The 18,900-nt window shown below is 38.5% G+C and overlaps 1 protein-coding gene across 1 annotated transcript in view; it reads left to right on the top strand.

The window, feature by feature from the left end:
- Cd226 (CD226 molecule) overlaps nt 1-18,900 on the top strand; it is an 85,476-nt gene that overhangs the window by 34,881 nt on the left and 31,695 nt on the right. The window contains exon 3 of the mRNA XM_041640791.1: nt 14,087-14,434. Within this exon, the coding sequence (XP_041496725.1) occupies nt 14,087-14,434 (348 nt within the window). The remainder of the gene's footprint in view (nt 1-14,086; nt 14,435-18,900) is intronic.

Below are 18,900 nucleotides of genomic sequence, written 5' to 3'. Positions count from 1 at the left end.
CATTTCTTCCGGCACTCCAGGGATCCTCCCATCTGCTCAGTCTTCTCAGGCCCAACTATAGCTGACAAGTTCATATTTAGGCCCAGGATTGTCTTATTTTAATTACAAGGAAATAATGAATCAGAAATCCATCACCTACTGCTTCCTTGTGCCCTCTGAGACACCTGCATTTGAGAAGGGTCAGAACGTTTTCTGTTGCATGAGATCAGTCTCTGACTCTGCTCTTCCTCCCCTTGTCTTAGTTTTATAATCTATATAGGATATCATTATATGTACCTCCCTGGATTGCTGTAAGTGTTAAAATGAAATAAAATATCTAAATCACTGTATGGTAACATGAAGATAATAAATATTTAACAAAGCATGACCACAATTAGGTCAGGCCCAGTGGTTAGATTATTATCACACTTAGTGAGAATCAGGTTCCTTATTCAAGTGTGAGAATTGAAACCCTCGGTAAAGGGGTTGAAATATTGTCACCTTCAGTGGGGTGAAATTTTATATACCAAAGCTTAAAAAAATTTGTAGTTTAGACATCTTGGTCTTGGAATTTAAAGGATTCCAGTTACCGTTTCTTGAACTAAGGGGAGAAAGGCAGGCACATGGACATAAACAAACAAGCATAAAGGACAGAATGGGCACTATCTAAAAGTAACTAGTCCTTCATGCCTAATGAAGCTGGTGCATCTTGTGGTTATATGACAGACTTCCCATTTCATGTGGAATGGCGAAATGAGAACAACAATTTAAATTGACACAAGGAAGCAAAGTCTGTTGCATTCAGTTGAACAGAAACTTAAGTTCATAGCCCAAATGTGATTAAGAGATATGCTTTGGTAGGCAAAGTTTCTTTGATAGCATTTTGTGTGTGTGTGTGGTGTGTGCACATGCATGGGTGCACACATGATTATATATAAAAAAATACAGAGAAAACTTAAGATTCCTTCTATTCCATACTCCACTTCCTGTTTAATTCTTATCCACAGGCACATGTGTTCTTGTACTGTTAGTAAAGTGTAGATATCATGAATATATTTCCTGTGTTTTATATGATAAACATCCTTAGCCTTTCATGACATATTTGATCTCATTATATTACCAGAAATTTAGATTATTTCCATTATTTCCTGTTTCAATTAATGCTTGATAAAAATATTCACACATATTTTTGTGAAAATTATGTTTCCTGGGGATTATGTGCAGGCAGTTCCTTTTGGAGGAACAAAGAGTACAAATTGAATGCTTATTAAGATTTGTTTTCTTTTGTGCTATTACCATACCGGTTTCCCAATTACAAATATATTTTGGTAATTTGACAATTACATTTTGAAATGCCTTTTACAGTAAATATGAAACATGGATGTTATTTGTTTCTTCCTATTTCTGGATTTTTTTTCCTGAACTGCTTGCATTTCTAGGCAGATCTGATGATTATAATTATCTTCCTTTAGTATTTTGTGCTCATTCAGATTTTTCAATATTGTGATGTTTAACTCCATTATCTTTTGAGCCAAATAATTTCAGTCTCTCTTCTTTTAGAGGTTTGTGAGAAACACTCTATCTTTCTGTGCTTTGAATAATACTTGGAACTTTTGTAGCAAAAGTTTCATAGCCATACATATTGAGGTCCTGGCCACGGTATAGATGTGATACCAGGAAGAAGAGATCCTGGATGTATTTCCTTTAGTAAATCAGGAAACAAAAACTACAGTTTGTGTAGGACTTGGTATCATTCACTGAAATTTATTATACAAACTAATGTACTCTCCGTGGAATTAAGATTACACATTTTGCATTTATGGCACCATTGAGGACTCATCAGCTTCCTAGTATCAACAAGGAAATCAGCAAATAGAATAGAGCATGGTAGAACATATCAAGGTAAGCAGTGCTTTTGGAATGAAGCATAAAGAGTAGAAGAAGGCATTTGAGAATATGTGGCTGACACAAAGAAATAAAGTAAATACATTTCTTCAGGAACACCTGCTGTAGATTCTAGCAGGAGGTGAGAAAACAGAGAAGGGCAAGAGTAAAAGCACATAACTTCTGCTTTGTACTGGGGTGACAATGAGGAACATGCAGCTTTTAAATAGGGATTGATTATAGTCAGACCCATGTTCTACCTTCATGGTGTAAGAATCCATGAGGATCAAAGAAGAGAGGAGTTTAAATTTTAGAGTCCATTCGGGTAACTATTTCCATGGTCCTTTAGAAAAAAACATAAAAGCCGTTGAGTTTGTATCATATTTCTATCCTGTTTTGTTTAGATGTCATTATTTCTGTTGTACAACTTTCTCTGATATTGTGCTTAGTGCCCACGGGTGAAGCAAATGTCTTTAGTTAGTTGTTTTTGAACACCACATTGATGTAAGTTTCCCCCTGAGATTAAATAAGTACAATATATGATACATTCACTTTGAAAATATTTGAAACACAGTAGAGAAATCAGCAACAAACGCATATTTCAGAAATTATTTTTTGCCTCTACAGAGTCCAGCATAATTGAGGAAAGATATCAGTGTATCTTTTCCAAGTGCAGAAATTTATTTTATGCATTTATAAAAAAGTATGAAAAGAAAATAAGGTCTCTAGGACTCAGTGGCTATGTGACTCCTGTTCATGCAAGAGAAGGATGGCTAGCCAGACTTTGGAGGCTGGCAGAGGTTGACTGAGTCAAAGAGGAAGTTTATAAATGACTCTAGCTATGCCACCATGAAGATTCTGAGAAGTCTTGTGTTGTCTCTTTGTAGACAGGATGGTGTAAGTCTAACACTGAGTAAGTTTCATAAAGTGCCAGCACTGCATATACCTTTAGCTATATTCTCCAGAAGCAGTGCTAAGGAGGAGGACAAATGGACCAGACAGATTGCGGTTTCCATGAAAATCCTCCAGGGAAGCCAGACCAGGGATGCAGAACAATAACCCATAAGCAAGGTCCAGGGAGGTGAACTTCAGCATTGTATAACTCAGAGTCCTGAGGATGTCCAAGGCAGAGGGAGTCCATCCCTTTTGTCATGGATGAACAGATAGGAATTTGGTTGTGAGTTACCCCAGGGGTTCTTCCCATGAACGAGAGTGCTAAGAAGCTTTGTTGCCTGACAAAGGTGAGGGGACCCCATGGGGATGCCCATGGAACATTTTTAGGATATTCATAGTGTCCATTTCAAGCCTAGCCTCTTTCCAGCATTAATGAGACTCCTTGTAATACGGTACCCTTGCCCTCACTGGAGTTCTGGTCTTTCAGATATCATTGACCATCATGCACATGCATGGTTTGGTGTTGATTCACCATTGCAGTTCTATCTTTTGTAGAAGACAAACATATAAAGCATATTCCATTCCAGAAATCCTGACTTTCTAGTTTTGATCAGCTATGAGTCAGTAAAATGGACTCGTATTGAAGCATTGAGGGGAATGCTGCATGGGTCATTCTGTAGCTGGATTTTCTTAAAGCACTGTTGGTGTTACAGATGAAGATAGTAATTCTGAGCCTGAGCAGAAAGACTCATTTTATTATCTTAGAGGAAATGACGTTTATTTCATTGAACAGGTTTTCCTTATTTTTTTCCCTACAGAATTTCAGGCAGATATTTTAAGTAATTTTTTTTCAGAGTAAAATTAATTAGAAGAATCACATTAATAAAAAAATGGTCACCTTTTAAAACTGTAGTTAGGTGGTGGTGACACCTAACCCAGAACTTGGGAGTCAGATGCAGGTGAATGTCTGTGAGTCCAGTTTGGTCTATAGAGAGAATTCTAGGACAGTGAGAGCTGTTACACAGAAAAACCTGTCTCAAAAATACAAAAACTAACCAGCCAAACCAAAAAATACACACAACACAACACACAGACACACACACACACAAACAACAGCCCCAAAGCATAAAAAAAAAACAAAAACCATACCCTCAAAACAACAAAACAAAACTGTATGTAAATCTTGATTCTGTAATTGAACTTGATTTTCAAGTTTGATTAAAGCATTTGTGTCTACAGAAAGTTGGAGTATGTAAATCCACATCTATGTATATATGGGTTTATTACACTTTGGGGAATGGAATGTGTCATTTCTTGTTTTTATATTTTCATATTTGAGTCATTACTCAAATGTCGTGCATCAGAAATGCCACTTAGCATTTCTGGAAAGCTACTTGGGAATATAAAAGGAATATAATGAACAAGATTATAGTTATATAGTTAGAAGATATGAGAAAGAAAAGAAAACTGAACTTGGAAAAATATACTTGATGTAAATGCAGTAAACATGGGCAAACTGAACATCTAGAGTTTCCTCTGGTGAAAATATCTATTAGCCTTTCACAGATCTTAGTGAGCCCAGAGTCAGTGGGTAGACCTGTAGCAGAACTCACAGGTCCATGTGGATATGCAGGCCTCTATGGTGAATCTCTAAGAGCAACTGAATCTGGTACTTCAATTTTTGCTTAATGAATGTTGGAGGGAACAAAGGAAGGAATGGGTGGGGAGGATTAAAAAAAAAGAACAGAGTGAGGGAGGGTGGGAGCAAAACTGGGAAAGAAAGAAGAAAGAAGCAAGGGAAGAAACCAGGATCAAAGTCTCTTGCATCTGCTTTTACTGTTTCCTCCTGCATGGGTCCCACAAGCCCACAATGATCTTAACAGGTACTCACTTCTCTGAACACACCCATGACATCATTAGTGGGTCAAGGCTAGCTTCTGGTCTTGCCACTTTCCTTTGCTACAGCAAGGCTGCTTTGGGCTCTTTGTCTGTGGGAACCTAACTTTTTACTTATGCTTGAAAAACAATCTAATGGGCAATTTCACACTGTGTTGGTGCCTGCCAGGAATCGAAACTGTTATATGCATTTTAATAAGGATAAGGGCAGAAGCTGATTTCTAATTATAGGATTTAAGGCATCAGAGAGTAAGGTATTTAGAACCCAAGGCTACCTTAGGTCCTGTTTGTCTCTGTGAAATTCAGTCTCCATGCAGGAAAAAAAATCCAGTTATCTCTGCCAGCCTTCATTGTGATATAAGAATTGAGAGCTGGTTCGGTGATTTGATGTGGCTCCATACCCGCCCATTGGGGTGAAAAGAATTCTGGCATTCACGGGCTAGGCTGCTTCTCTGCATAAACTCAGGATGTTAGCATATGCTATGCATTTAATGCCAGCATCTAAGCAAGGAATTTTTCAAGGTTGTTCCCCTTACTTTAAAACACACTGCCAATGGAAGATGGGCTTGCCAGTAAAGTATTTGTGTGGAAGTCATGTCAAAAAGTCAGATGAGATGTCTCTGTGGACCTAGCTATGGAGAGGTTGGACATGAGGTTCCCTTGTTGGCTATCCAGTCTAGCTGAATCACCAAGCTCCAGGTTCAGGAAGAGACTGTTCTAAAGACATCTGATGTTGACCACTGTTCCCTACACACATGGACAGACACATACACGCACACCTGTATCCACATGTGGATATGTTCACACAACATACACACACGTTTTCCTTCTTTTATTCACTATATTCTTTTCTCATACAATATAATTTGAAAACAATTTCTCTTTCCTCTACATCTTCCAGTTCCCCCACCTACTTTCACATCTTGATCCACTCCCTTTCTGTTTCTCCTCAGGGAAGAACAGGTATTGAGTAAATAACAGCAGAATCTAACAAAATAAAATATAAGGTAAAATGAAAACCATCACATGGAAGTTGGACAAGCCAAGCCAACCAAAACCAAGATGCGCAAGAGAGGGCTCAAGAATCAGAGACACAGTCATTTACGCATTCAGGAGTTCTATAAAAGCACCAAACTGAAAGCTAAGATACATGTGCAAAGGTCTCGGTGCTGAACCTGGAGACCCTGTGCTGGCTGCTTCAGTCTCTGTGAGTTCACGAGCTTTGCTCAGCTGTTTTAGAGGACCTTGTTTTCCTGGAGTCCTTCAGCCCCTCTGTCTCCCCTACTCCTTCTGCCTCCTCTTTCATGTGGTTCCCTGAGCTCTGGGGGGGGGGGGGGACGGTTGGGTGGAGGCATCTGGTTTAAAGCGGCACATGCATGTTTTTAGTATATAACATAAAATGTACTGTATTCCAGCTTCTGTTCTCTGCTGGGAGATATTAAAGAAAGGATTAATCTTCTCACATGTTTTTTTCTTTTTCTTCTAAAAATTTCCTACATAGAAAGTCAATATCTATTCATAAATGTGGGAAACCCTTGACAACATTTTAGAAGAAAAACTGAAAGTGCGTGGACTGTAATATCTTTCTGTTTTAAAAGATTTCAGAAATGTACTCCTTAAAATTCTTGTGCCCCCTTATTTGTTTTTCTAGCTAGGATAAAATAATGTAGAATTGTCAAAAAGTTGTAATTTTTCATGTGTTTTAGCCAACTTTTTGTTACCGTCTTAAACAAATAGTATTACTTCCAGGTAGCGTGGTGAGAGAATCTGAGTGGCAATTAAAATGTTCAGATCCTGGTTACCCTCAGACAAAGCTCTCTAGGCTCAAGAGCTCTTGGAAGCTGCCTGGGGAGCATCTTGGGTATCTACGTCTGGGGCTGTAGACTGGATCACTGTTTGGAGTCCTGGGTAGAGTAAATCAGATTTGCCAAGCCGTGCGGCAAGTGGTTTTCTGTCTGGGGCTTGGACAGGTGCAGCCAGTTCTGACCCTATTGTCAATTTTTCTTTTATTTGTGATTTCTGGGCTGAGTCCCTGCTTCATCATCTAGGACTGATCTCTTTTGTTCCATTTAGACAAATGTCTCTGTCCTGCTTTTGGGATGGCTTTGTCAGGCTGTGTTTTATCTCCTGATGGTAGCTCTCATCCTTCCCTCTTTATCATTGCTTTTCAGTCAAGCAATCTCTTAGCTCATTTTTATCTTGCTTTGTTCCTTTACCTTTTATCTGCACTTTAAATGAAGGATGTCAAATGGTATTTCATGGTGGGGCCTGTGGAAACTGTCACTTTTCTAAACAAGGCATCCTGGCTGCTTCAGAATGGGCTGATAAAGCTTCTGTTACCCAAATGTAGTCCTGAGTTATGGACACAGCTACTGTAACAAGTGTTGCAATCTGTATGGCTTTCTCAAAAGGAGAGTATTATGGGTGGATGAGGAGCTTGAAGTTGTGGTACCAACATCAGTTGCTCTAATAGCTGTGCCAGGTCTCTCCCGAAGCCCCAGCTGTTCCTTGGCTTGTGGCACTCCACCAGTCTCTGCCTTCATTCTCTTGTGGCATTATCCCTCTTGTTCTGTGTCCAGTTTTCCCCTCTTTATAATGTAAAGATGCTGGTCATATTGGATAAGGGTTGACCGACTGCAGGATAACTTCATCTTTAATTGCATCCTCAATGGACCTCATTCTAGCCCACTTTATTCGCTGGTGAAGGCTGCGAACCTTGCCTTGTAAATTTAGTGGAACGCATTCCTAACTTAGTCCTTGTGGAACCTTGGAGCATTTTAAGGAAAGGGTATCTAAACTATTTGTTACTTTCTGTGTTTGAAATGAACACATTTGCAGTGATTTTGCAGCAGTAAATGGGAGTTGACCTGCTGCAGCTCTGTGAACACTCACATGTTTTAGGTTACAGGTTCTGTTCCTTTTCTGTTTGAAACTGCTTGAAACTTCAGTTAGGGGTCTGCCACAACTGACGTTTTTTGGCTTTTGTCTGTCACAGGAAGAGCGAGGGTGGTAAAGCTACTTTGGGGGAAACTTTGTCTTTGGGGTCTGGCCTCTTTCCTCTGCCCTCGCTACAGCATCCTCCCACACTGTCTGTTCTGTGAATTTCAAAAACCTCTCTCTCTTTTTTTTAAATTTTATTTTTTTAAAGAAAACAAACTATATTTTTTCATTATACATACCAGGCCAAGTTCCCACTCATTCCCGTCTTCCCATTTCCTCCACATACCCTCCCACCCACCCCTTTCTACTCCTCAGAGGGTAAGGCACATTGCTTTGGGGAAGGTCCAAGGCCCTCCCTATTATACCTTGGCTGAGCAAGGTATCCATCCAAAGAGAATAGGTTCCCAAAAAGCCAGTACATGCAGTAGGGATAAATCCTGGTGCCACTGCCAGTGACCCCTCAGTCTGCCTCAGCCATGCAACTGACACCCACATTCAGAGGGACTAGTTTGGTCCTATGCTTGTTCCTTCCCAGTCCAGCTGGTGTTGGTGAGCTCCCATTAGCTTAGGTAGACTGTTGCAGTGGGTGAACCCATCATGGTCTTGACCTCTTTGCTCATATTCTCATTCCTTCCATTCTCCAACTGGACTGATGAGAGCAAGGAAAGAGGTGTCTTGATTCAGGGAACCATTATGGGGTTAGCAAGAAACCTGGCTCTAGAGAAATTCCTAGGAATTCACAAGGATGACCCCAGCTAAGATCCTAAGTAATAGAGGAGAGGGAGTCTAAACTTGCCTTGCCCAGAATGATGAATATCTTAAATTTCACCATAGAACCTTCATCCAGCAACTGATGGAAACAGAGGCACAGACCTGTATTGGAGCACTGGAATGAGCTCCGAAAGTGCAGTTGAAGAGTGGGAGGAATGAGAAACCCATCTTTTCTACTTTCTGGACCCTCATTTCCACTTCCTGGACTCTGTTTAAAATTAGAAATTAGTGTGCTTATTTATTTAGTTTTGTCTATTTATTTTTGTCTGCTTGTCTGGAAAACTATCTCAGGTCACTGTAGAACACTATCTTTGGCATCCTAAAGCCAATGTTTGGAGTTTAGAAGAGTCTCATTGAGCATTTTCACAGACTAGGCAGGGATGGGAATACACTGAAGCCACTAGTGTTAGCACTTCTAATTAACTGATGTAATAATAGCTACCACAGATGGCTAGGGGCAATTCTGCACTGCTTAACAGTTAGTCTATTTTAAACATCCAAAGGACAAGTTATTGTCTTGTACTTTGGAAACCAATGGAGACATCTAAGCAAGGGGGAGCTGTAGATTCCACTTCACTCCCACAAGAAGTGGTGGAGAGGTGAGAGTAGACAAAAACACCAGAGGGTGACATTCAGAGAACAACACTTGAGGAAGAGGGGCAAATTCTGAAGCAGAAGGAAGGCACGAGGAAAGAAAAGATGTAAGAAAACATAGATGCCAACCATGTAGAGTGGGGCTTTACAGAAGGTTGGTCAGCTAACATTTAGGGTCAAGGCCACAGGTAACAGTTGGAGTGTTTGGTGGAATATTAGAAATGGAGGCTAAGTGCATGAAATACTCATGGGAAATAAGAACGCAGGGGAAACCCACACCTTCCACAAATTTGAATGACTAGGGAAGAGTAAAGAATAATTGAACATGGGTAATATATCTCAAGGTCTGAGGTGGCTCTCAGAGGGGAGATATTCCAATCAGGGATGAGTGAAAGGTATCTGGTTAGAAACAGATGTGGAAAAGAAGGAGACTTAGAGGTGGGAATATTATTGCATGAAAAATGCAAGGGCTCAAGAATAAAATTAATTTTGTTAAATTTGCATTCTGTAACCTACAAGCATAGTGTTTTGGGAAGTTAAGATGCCTCTATTTGTGAAACAATCTGGTAATTTTATTACCTGATTAACAGTTACAGCAAAAATGAGAGCCCAAGAGTGTGAAGGGTTTTTACAAACCAAATGCTTCCAGTTAGTTCAGTTGTCTGGCTTCCCAAAATTTATTCAACAAATAGTTTTAGTTCTTTAATTAAGAAAATTTCATTAGAAATTAAATGATCCATGTGAGATAGTTATTGACAACTATGCTGAGTATACCAATTAGAAGTTTTAGTCTCTTTTATTAGTAGCCAGACCTAGAGCAGGCTTGTGCCTCTGAAAAAATCCTTTGGCATCTAAGCTCAGGGATATAGAGATTTTAAGGACAAAATTTACAAAGATCATACATACTTTACACCAAAGTTAGTTGAGGATCAGAGTAACCTTGAAATGTTCATTCCCGGAAGAGTATAGTAATTATTTTAGATACAACATGCCAATTATTATTATTATTATTTTTTTTTTATTTTAGAGACAGGGTTTCTCTGTAGCTTTTTGGTTCCTGTCCTGGAATTAGCTCTTCTAGACCAGGCTGGCCTTGAACTCACAGAGATCCGCCTGCCTTTGCCTCCCGAGTGCTAGGATTAAAGGCGTGTGCCACCACCGCCTGGCATGCCAATTATTTTTTATTTATACTTTTTTAGTTACTTTAGTTTACTTTAATTATTTGGGTTAGTATGTCTGGACCATGGTCAAGACCATGCAAATCTCAACTGTCTTCCAGGGTAGAAGTGACTGTTGTGGAAGAGGGGGTAGAGAGTTGAGAACTTTCTAAGCAAGCACAAAATGGAATCAGAAGAGTGTTACCTTAGTCATTTAAGCAATAGCTATAAGATAAATTCCTATGTGAGGTTTTTATAGCTTGCCCAACTATCAATCTTGGCCTTAATATTACTGTTTTATATTTTTTGTACTCCTTTTTATTAGATTTTATCTATTTTATATTCTCAAGCTGTATCATTAATCTGCTTTTCAACTTCATGCATTAGAGCTATTTAGTCTTTTTGTACTTGTAAGTTCCTGTTTTCCTTGTTATTTTTTTCATAAGTTTGAGTTTTGTGCCGTCCAATGTTCTTCCTTCTTAAGGTTTCATATAATACACTTCTCAACTCTTTAGCTTTGTAAATTGGTAGTAAATTTAAAAGCATGGTTAGAATGGAGCTTGGTTGTTTTGGCAAGACTACTATTTTTTAGGAAACATGAATATCTTTTCATGAATTTTCAGTTTTATTTTAACTTTGTATAGAACTCCTATTTTATTTTGGCACTAAAATGTTATTTTAAATATATTTCTTAATATGAGGATTATTGCAGATGTCAGTGCCACCCAAGGCAATCAAAAGGCATGTTGTATTGATTACAATGTGGAGTGCAAATTGACTTTCTGTTTAAACAATAATTTTGATTTCCCTCTTTAATTTCTTGTGAGGGTGGCGGTTGTGGCTCAAAGTAGAGTGGTGTGACTTGTTAGTTGGCTTGCACAAGGCTTGACTTGTGAAGTTGGTATAAAGAGTCCCACGGCTCTGTGATATTCATGGGGTCATTTAATAATCCTTTCCTGGAAGACATGATATACATACATATCTACTTACCCCAGAAATTAATCTCATGATGATGGACCAAATTTGGTGAACCAATAAATTTTATTGAGACAACTAACAGAATTATGGATAAGGGTTCATTTACAGGAGCGAGAATGACTCAAAGGAAGCTACATCATCCCCAAAGAACAACCAAACACCCCCAAACTGGTGACAATTCATAGAAGCACTAAACCTGGAGCTTTCTACTGCTCTAGGTTGCTTGCTGCCTTGACAACCCCAGGCAGGTTTATCCAGAATTTTGCAAGTTTGAGCTTTCCCAGACATGCAACACTTGCTTTACCTCCTGTGGCTCCCCTTCCCTCCTGCAGGGAGTGTTACAATTCTGGAAGAAACTGTTATACATCCCTGGATGATGTGAAGAGCTTCCCAAACTGCAGACTGGGTGATAGGCCTGTGGGATACTGATTATGATAGTCAGTAACTAGGGATTTGAAACAAGAAAGAAGTATAAGTAGACCCAGCAGTGATTGGTTCTACAGAGGTGGAGCAGTACTTCAAAAAGTAGATAAAGCACAGAAGTAATTTTTTTAATTAATAATCTATAATCATGACAGAAAAGTCACTTGTAAAGTTGAATATACCAATAAAAATTAGACAACAGTATTTTATTTTCATTTTGGAAGCTAGTACATGGCTGGATTATAAGTATGGAATCAATGAGTTTCTATTTTATTTTTCATTTTGGGAATCGATTAAAATTTATTACGGGATTCAATTAAAATCAGACCTTTTCTCCCTATGGCAGTTTTGTCTCTGGTTTAAATGGATTCACCTTTAAATTTGCCATCTATCAGGATGGTGTGCCTTCTTCTTTATGTCAGATTTTCTTGATTGTTATTTTTAGTCTCACGTTGGACAGTCTTCCACTTGGATGAGCCTAGCAGTCACAAGCAACCTTTGTGTAGAACTTGGTTTTCATTTCAGACCAAAAAGTCAACTATCAGAATGATATTTGACTGTGGTGGGGTGGGGGCACAGGGGAAACTTCTTGATGCTTCTAACCAGCTATCCTGATATTTTGCTGTTGTTTGAGTCTGCAAGGAGGTGGGTCTGGGTCCTTATGTGGAGCTTCAACTGGAATCTGTCTGCCCTTAAAGCTCCCTCCAGTCCTTAAGTCTGGCTGTTTATGGGTAGAGATTTTCTCCAGTGCTTCATGGACTTGTCCTTCATATAAATTCAGGTAATTTACCTAAGCAGAATGTATCTTTTCTTGCATTAATTGACAAGTATATGGAGCTGCTCCTGAGAACAGAGTAGGGTGGGAACAGCCTAAAGAAAGCTTCTGCAAAGAGAAGCATCCAGAAGGACTGAAGACAAGGAGCTGTGAACGTGATTCCTGAAGACAAGCACCAAACCTTTACCCGCCTTCTCCTGAAGGCCCAGAACTGCTTGGAGCCGTTTTACTAATCACTGCTAATGTCTGAATTGGCATTTCCCTTCTGTTTCCCATTGTTTTTCTAGGAACTTCCCCTAAGCTTTGATTTTATTATTACTTTCTTCTTACACTTTTTCTCTTTTTCATTTTGTCCCCTTCTTTTGTGTTGGATTGTCGCTTAGAGATGAAACAGTTTCTGTAACCTCTTCTGTGGGCAAAGGGTTACTTTTGCTGAACATTCGCAAGGCCCCACACTGAAATACTAGACAATTGTGCCTTTTCTATGTGCAAGGGTTTTCACACCAGGAGCCACTTGTTGCTGCTAATTTTTGGTGTCAGTAGATATAAGGTCCTAATCTAATATGAACAGCAAATCATACGGTACTTTAGACCTGTACTCTCTTTCAAATGCACTATTTTCTTATTGTCCATTGCCTTCCCTACTCCCTTCCTTTTACTATTGATTATTGCTTTATAAGCCCAAACACATGTTCCTTGTCATTTCTGAGCATAGCTGACACAGATAAATAGATGTTCTTCTATTTTTTTCCATTCCACCTGCCCATAAATTCTGTGACCTATTGCTGTTTAGATGTCTCTTCTTAGCTAACAAATAAGCGTTCTTGGTTTGTGGCAGTAAAGACTTTGAATGAATCGAGCCGGAGTTTCCTTCACTTGTTACAGCTCTGAGATATTCTGATCTTAGAAACAAAAATTTTGAGTTGTAATATCTTCATTAAGTCCACAAACTTTCTGGTCTCAAAAATGATGGAGTACCCCTGAAGAACATTTATTCATGTGAGTTAATATCTGTCATGTTCATGGTGCTAGATCTTAACACTGAATACAGTTTTAAACACAAGAATCTTTGGGTGCTCACTGCACAAGATAGCAGAGTCTCTGACAGCACATGCTTTGCACTCATGAGAAAACAGGAGTGGAGAATTATATTTTCCTATTCCTTTGAAGAAAAATTGAACCTAATAGAACTCTAAAAGGCATACAATGGTCCCCAGAAAATATTAAAGCAGACAATTATTGAAGTACTCGATGGCGGTTTCTTGTGCTGTAAACTCCAGAAATGGTGAGATGAAGGGTAGGAATTCGAGAGAGTATTTTTGGCACCAGAAATTTATACTAATGTAAGTCTCCATACACGGACTAGATATTCCTGTATAACCAAATGTAGTTAATGAAAAATGATGTAGTATCTTTTCTTGGCCATTAAAACCTTAGTCTATTGTCTCATATTATAATCTGGAAATTGGTGTCACTGGTTTAGTTTTGTGAATTCAGACCCTGATATGATCACTGCTACCAGAGTACCAAGGTTTTCAGTTATATTTCTCATTATCTGATCAACCAAGTAACATTAGAAAGACATATGTCAAGCATTGTATACCGTTTCTGTCTATAAAACCTTGTTGAAAAATCCATTCTCTTATAAAAATGCAAAGCATGGATATTGTTTAATCTTGAAGCAACTGCATTAGGTAATTACCAATCCAATCAGCTCAGTGTGAGTTCCTGGGTAGCCTCCCGTCTCTGTGTGAATATCTAACCACCTGCTTAAAGCTCTGCTTCTTTTTTTCAGATAGTTTTGAAATAACTGCACCCTCAAATGGCTACCTGTCTGCAGAACCTGGACAAAATGTCACACTCAGTTGCCAGCTTCCAAATAACTGGCCAGTGCAACAAGTAATGTGGGAAAAAGTCCAGCCCCATCAGGTAGATGTCTTAGCTTCCTGTAACCTATCTCAAAGGAAAACTTACACATCAAGGTACCTAAGAAAAACATGGAGCAACTGCAGCCAGGGGAGCACACCGAGTGTCCTCATCATCCCCAATGCCACGTCTGCTGACTCTGGACTTTACAGATGCCGTTCTGAGGACAGCACAGGAGAACAGAAAACCTATGTCATAAGGCTGATCATAACTGATGGTGAGTGACAAGAGATGTTCCAAGTGTCAAAAGTAGACAAAAAACTGGCAACAAACAAAACAAAAAGCGCACTGTGAATTGGTCTCCTCTCCTTTAATTTGTAGTACACGTGTTCCTTTAATGGGAGTCTTTTGTATGTCGATGTTTTTAATGTTTAAATATGAAGCTTCTAGAAAAGTCGGTTTCTATATGTCTCTTTGGAAAGAACTTCAATATGATTTATTTTTCTTCATAGTCTAAAAATATTTTACCTAAGACTCATGTGCATATGTATGTTTTAATAAATATTTTTATTGGTTTAATTAAGCATGTTGAACTTTACTAAATTGTAGGATTTGGTATTTATCTGGTTAACTCTTTTATCATAGACTTACGAATAGAAATGTTTCATTTTACATTTTTTTTACAGAATTTGTGTGTGTGTGTGTGTGCGCGTGCGCAGGTACACACGCACACCTGTGTATACAAATGCAAAGGTGAATAATTGAAATCTGGGCTTTCTCCATTGCTCTCTACCATTTATTTTCCTTTCTTCCATTCATTCTTCCTTCCTTCTTTTCTTTTCTTTCTTTTCTTTCTTTCTTTCTTTCATTCTTTCTTTCTTTCTTTTGAGATGGCTTCTTTCACTGTCAATGAACTCAAAACTCAGTTTTGTCTGCATTGAGTGTGTGCCCTTCCCCAGAATATATGAGTCTCTATTTCAACTCATGCTGGGGTAACAGTCACACTCTACCCATTGGTTTTGTGGGTTCTGGGAATCCTCTTGCTTCTGTGGCAGGCACTTTATTTGCTGAGTCATTTCCCAAGCCAAACATTCCATTATTTTGTTTTCACACTTGCTACATTTATGAACACACATGTGTGCAAACACTCACAAACACACAGACTCACACGCACACATGCAGAGGATATTATCAGCCTGTATCTTCATTGTCTCACTTCTCACTGTGGATTTGAGAGAGATGCCTGGATATCATGATCCTCAGAAGTAACAGAATGCTGTAGCAATGGTTTCTAAGTTTTGAGAGGACTGTGCTCTCAGATTCTTGACAGTGTGTCACAGACCACTGACCTTGAGGTTTACAGGACAGTTCTCTGAGGCTGTACTTCTTTTTGTATTCAGAATTTGTCTCCTCTGTCATAATGAAGTTTAAAATGTTGTAAACATCAGGGTAATCAAAAGTTGCATCTCTTCTTATGAGAGCAAGAAAGAAGTTTTCTCGGTCTATAGAAGTGAAAATACAAAGGCCAATGCTAAGGCGTTGTAGAGGTCTGTACTACTGGAGTAGGGAGTCAGGCTTTTCTGTTTCTGCCTCTGGGAAACTCTCTCACTGCCCAAGAGCAAAGTATTATTTTACCGGTAAAAAATTTATTATCCCTCTCTTCTTTTTATTTTTCAAGTCCACCTTCCTTTCTTTTCTGCCTCTATGCACTTCTTTCTTTCTTCCCTCCTTTCTTCTATCTCCTGCTTCCTTCTTTTTCTTCTTTCTGTCCCCTTCCCCTCCTCTCTCCATCCATCCTTTCCTTCTCAACTGCTTTTTGTTTTTCTTCTCTCATCTTGTTTCCATTCTTCCACCTATCTCTTCCTTTCCTTCTTCCTCAGATCTATCCTGGCTTCTTACCTACTAACCTTCCCTACCTATCAGAACTTCCCTTCCATTCCCTCCCCTCCCCTTCTGTTGTTCCCTTCCCTTCTCCCCTTCTCCCCTTCTCTCCTCCTTCTTCCTCCTTCCTCCCCTCAATTCCTTCCTCTCTCCCTCCCTTCTTTCCCCCTCCCTCCTTTATTACCTTCTTCTTTAATTTCAGTGAGTTTGCTTGCCTTGGCAGTGCCTAAATATTTATAGGCAATTCTTTCAACCTGTGGCTGCCCTCACAGTTTCTGCTCATATTGGAAACTGGTCTTTCTTTCTGCATTGGACTAAATTAGGGAAGATTCAGTGTAACAGCAGCCTCTGCCTGCTGCCACTGCAGCTCTGTGTAGAGAGGACAGCAGCTACTGGAGAATAGCAGATTTTCATGAGCTGAGGGACAGAGAAACATTGGACTGAAAACAATATCAAAGAATGGCTGGTTGAACGAATATTTGGTGTGTGGGGGTGGGGGAGAAATATTAACAGAATGCTTTGTCTTACCTGTTGAGTATTCCTGTAGGCACAGACAGGAAATGCTTCTTACCAAAAAATCTCTTGCATCACGGAAGTTATTTTGGATTGGGACCAAACAAAGAGTAAGAATGGATGTTATTTTTTTGTTTAAAACAATGAAAAGGGCAAGTACATATCCTATACAGAAATTTCACAGAGCAACTTTCAAAAATGTATGAAATAAAGTCTTATGTAGTAAATCCAGAGAATATGTTTATAAACTTCTTAGGTCATAGAAAAAGCAAAGGGAACAGGTTTTAGGAGATGCTGTTTAACTTTTACAAATTAGTGAAAATGTCTTTTCTTTCTATGTTGAATATATTTCACAAAACTATTTCTCTGGAGATAAAGTATAAACAATGTAAAAAAAATCTGCCATCAGATGGAGGTGACAGTGTAATAGCAGGTATTGTTAGTGTCCACAAGGCTTGAACAGATGCAAAATAACTTTGACATTTAATTGACAGATTAAAAGAATAACAACTGGATTTTATATCTGTTAGCAAAAATTATAATTGATGGAAGATGAAAACCATTGATTGTATGCTATGACTTAATCTTTTTTTTCAATTATTGTAAGTAAAGATAAATCTAAAGCAGCTACCAGACAGCAAGCAAGGAGGATGATTTGTGTTTCCTGTGGTGTGATTTGATTATCTCAAATCTTGAGGCTATTTGGTCAAAAATCAATGTAGAGATTAAAGCAGAGAGACAAGTATAAGGTGTGAGGTGGATTTAAATCATCTCAACTGTCAGGGTAAAGGTGATTTTGACACATGTTTTATAAACTGCCACATATTCTTCCCTTAGCTTCTCTCCATTTCTTTTAAAGGACACGTTATTGCATGATATCCAAATGAGCTTCTTAAGGGGTCTCAAGTTTACATGTGTGTGTGTGTGTGTGTCTTGATTTATTTTAAATAAAAAATGAAGGTGGTAGAAACATGAATTATTTGCCATTGAATTTATTTACAAAACATTGAAGCTTTTTGTTATTCATGTATACTCTTGGCTTTGGAAGCAGTAAGAAACAGTTTCAAATTGAAATTACTGATTTTGAACCTCAACTACAGAGACCGGTGACAGGATGAAATGTGTGTTTGTAGCCAAGGACTACATATCTTTTTATTTTTTAATAGCCTTTATATTTTATTTAGTAGCAAGAAAATGTTTCATGTCCCAAGGGGGAAAATATGAAGTTCTTTTAATGTTAACCAAATGAGGCAAAGACTATTATTATTTAAACTGCACTTGCTAACATATAAAGAATGAGAATAAAATAAACGACAACAGGTCACTCGGAAAGATCAGAGATAAGACTGGAAGGAACTGTTTGCTGCTGGTTGATGGGATTGCTGTAGTCCGTGTCCAATTGTCTTTAATGAGGCCCCTTGATTGAGCCAAGTTCTATAGGAGGTAATGTTGATAATTAGAGCTGAGCAATGAGGGTAAAATGGGTCATGGAGGACAAAGAGAACTTTATATTTGATAATGGGGTAATATAATATATGTAGCATATTATAATTGGATGGCTAAATTGGTCCAGTCTGAACCATGAGAAAGCCACAACTGGCTTCCAAACAAGTTTGGTAGGATAGTATTCCAGGAAAAGTGGGATGTTCATATGTTTCTGTGTATAGGTCTTTCAACTCTGCTTACACTTATTCCTACCTTATTTCTTCCTTTTCTCTTATGATTATTTTTAATTCCTTTAGTTTCATGTTATATAGAGAAACATGCCTGATCTTTTTCTATTTGATTTTATATATTACAACTTAAAAATACATTTATTAATTCTAGAGATGAGGTATATTTCTATGTATGGTTAAGCACAGTCCTTAGGGTTTTATATGTGTGCTAATGTCATATGCAGACATTTGCTTTTTTCTTTCCTATCTGTATCTCTCACATCTATTTATCTGCTATGGTGAGGGATTATCTTAGTTGTAATGGTGAGAGTGGATATATTTATTTTGTTCTCAATCTTAAAGGAAAAGTTTTCAACTCTTCACTGTTGAGTCTGATGTTAGCTATGTCTTTTCATATATTGCCTTTACGATTGAGAGGTTCATATATGGCCTTTATTACTGAGAGATGTGATGATATTTTGTTTGTGCTTTAACAAATAAAGCTTGCCTGAAAATCATTGTGTGTAACTAGCCATACTAGTTAACAATAGAAGACAGGCAGTGGAGGCTCACACCTTTAATCCCAACACTTGGGAGTCACACACCTTTAATCCCAGCACTAGGAAGATGGAGACAGGAAGGGATATGGCTTTGGAGGAGAGAGGGATATAATGCAGGAGGAGACAGGAACTCA

The sequence above is a fragment of the Microtus oregoni genome, unplaced genomic scaffold (assembly GCF_018167655.1).
Source record: "Microtus oregoni isolate MIOR12 unplaced genomic scaffold, Mior012 000065F_ref0000479, whole genome shotgun sequence".
NCBI lineage: Eukaryota > Metazoa > Chordata > Mammalia > Rodentia > Cricetidae > Microtus > Microtus oregoni.
This window is presented reverse-complemented; position numbering and strand designations above follow the sequence as displayed.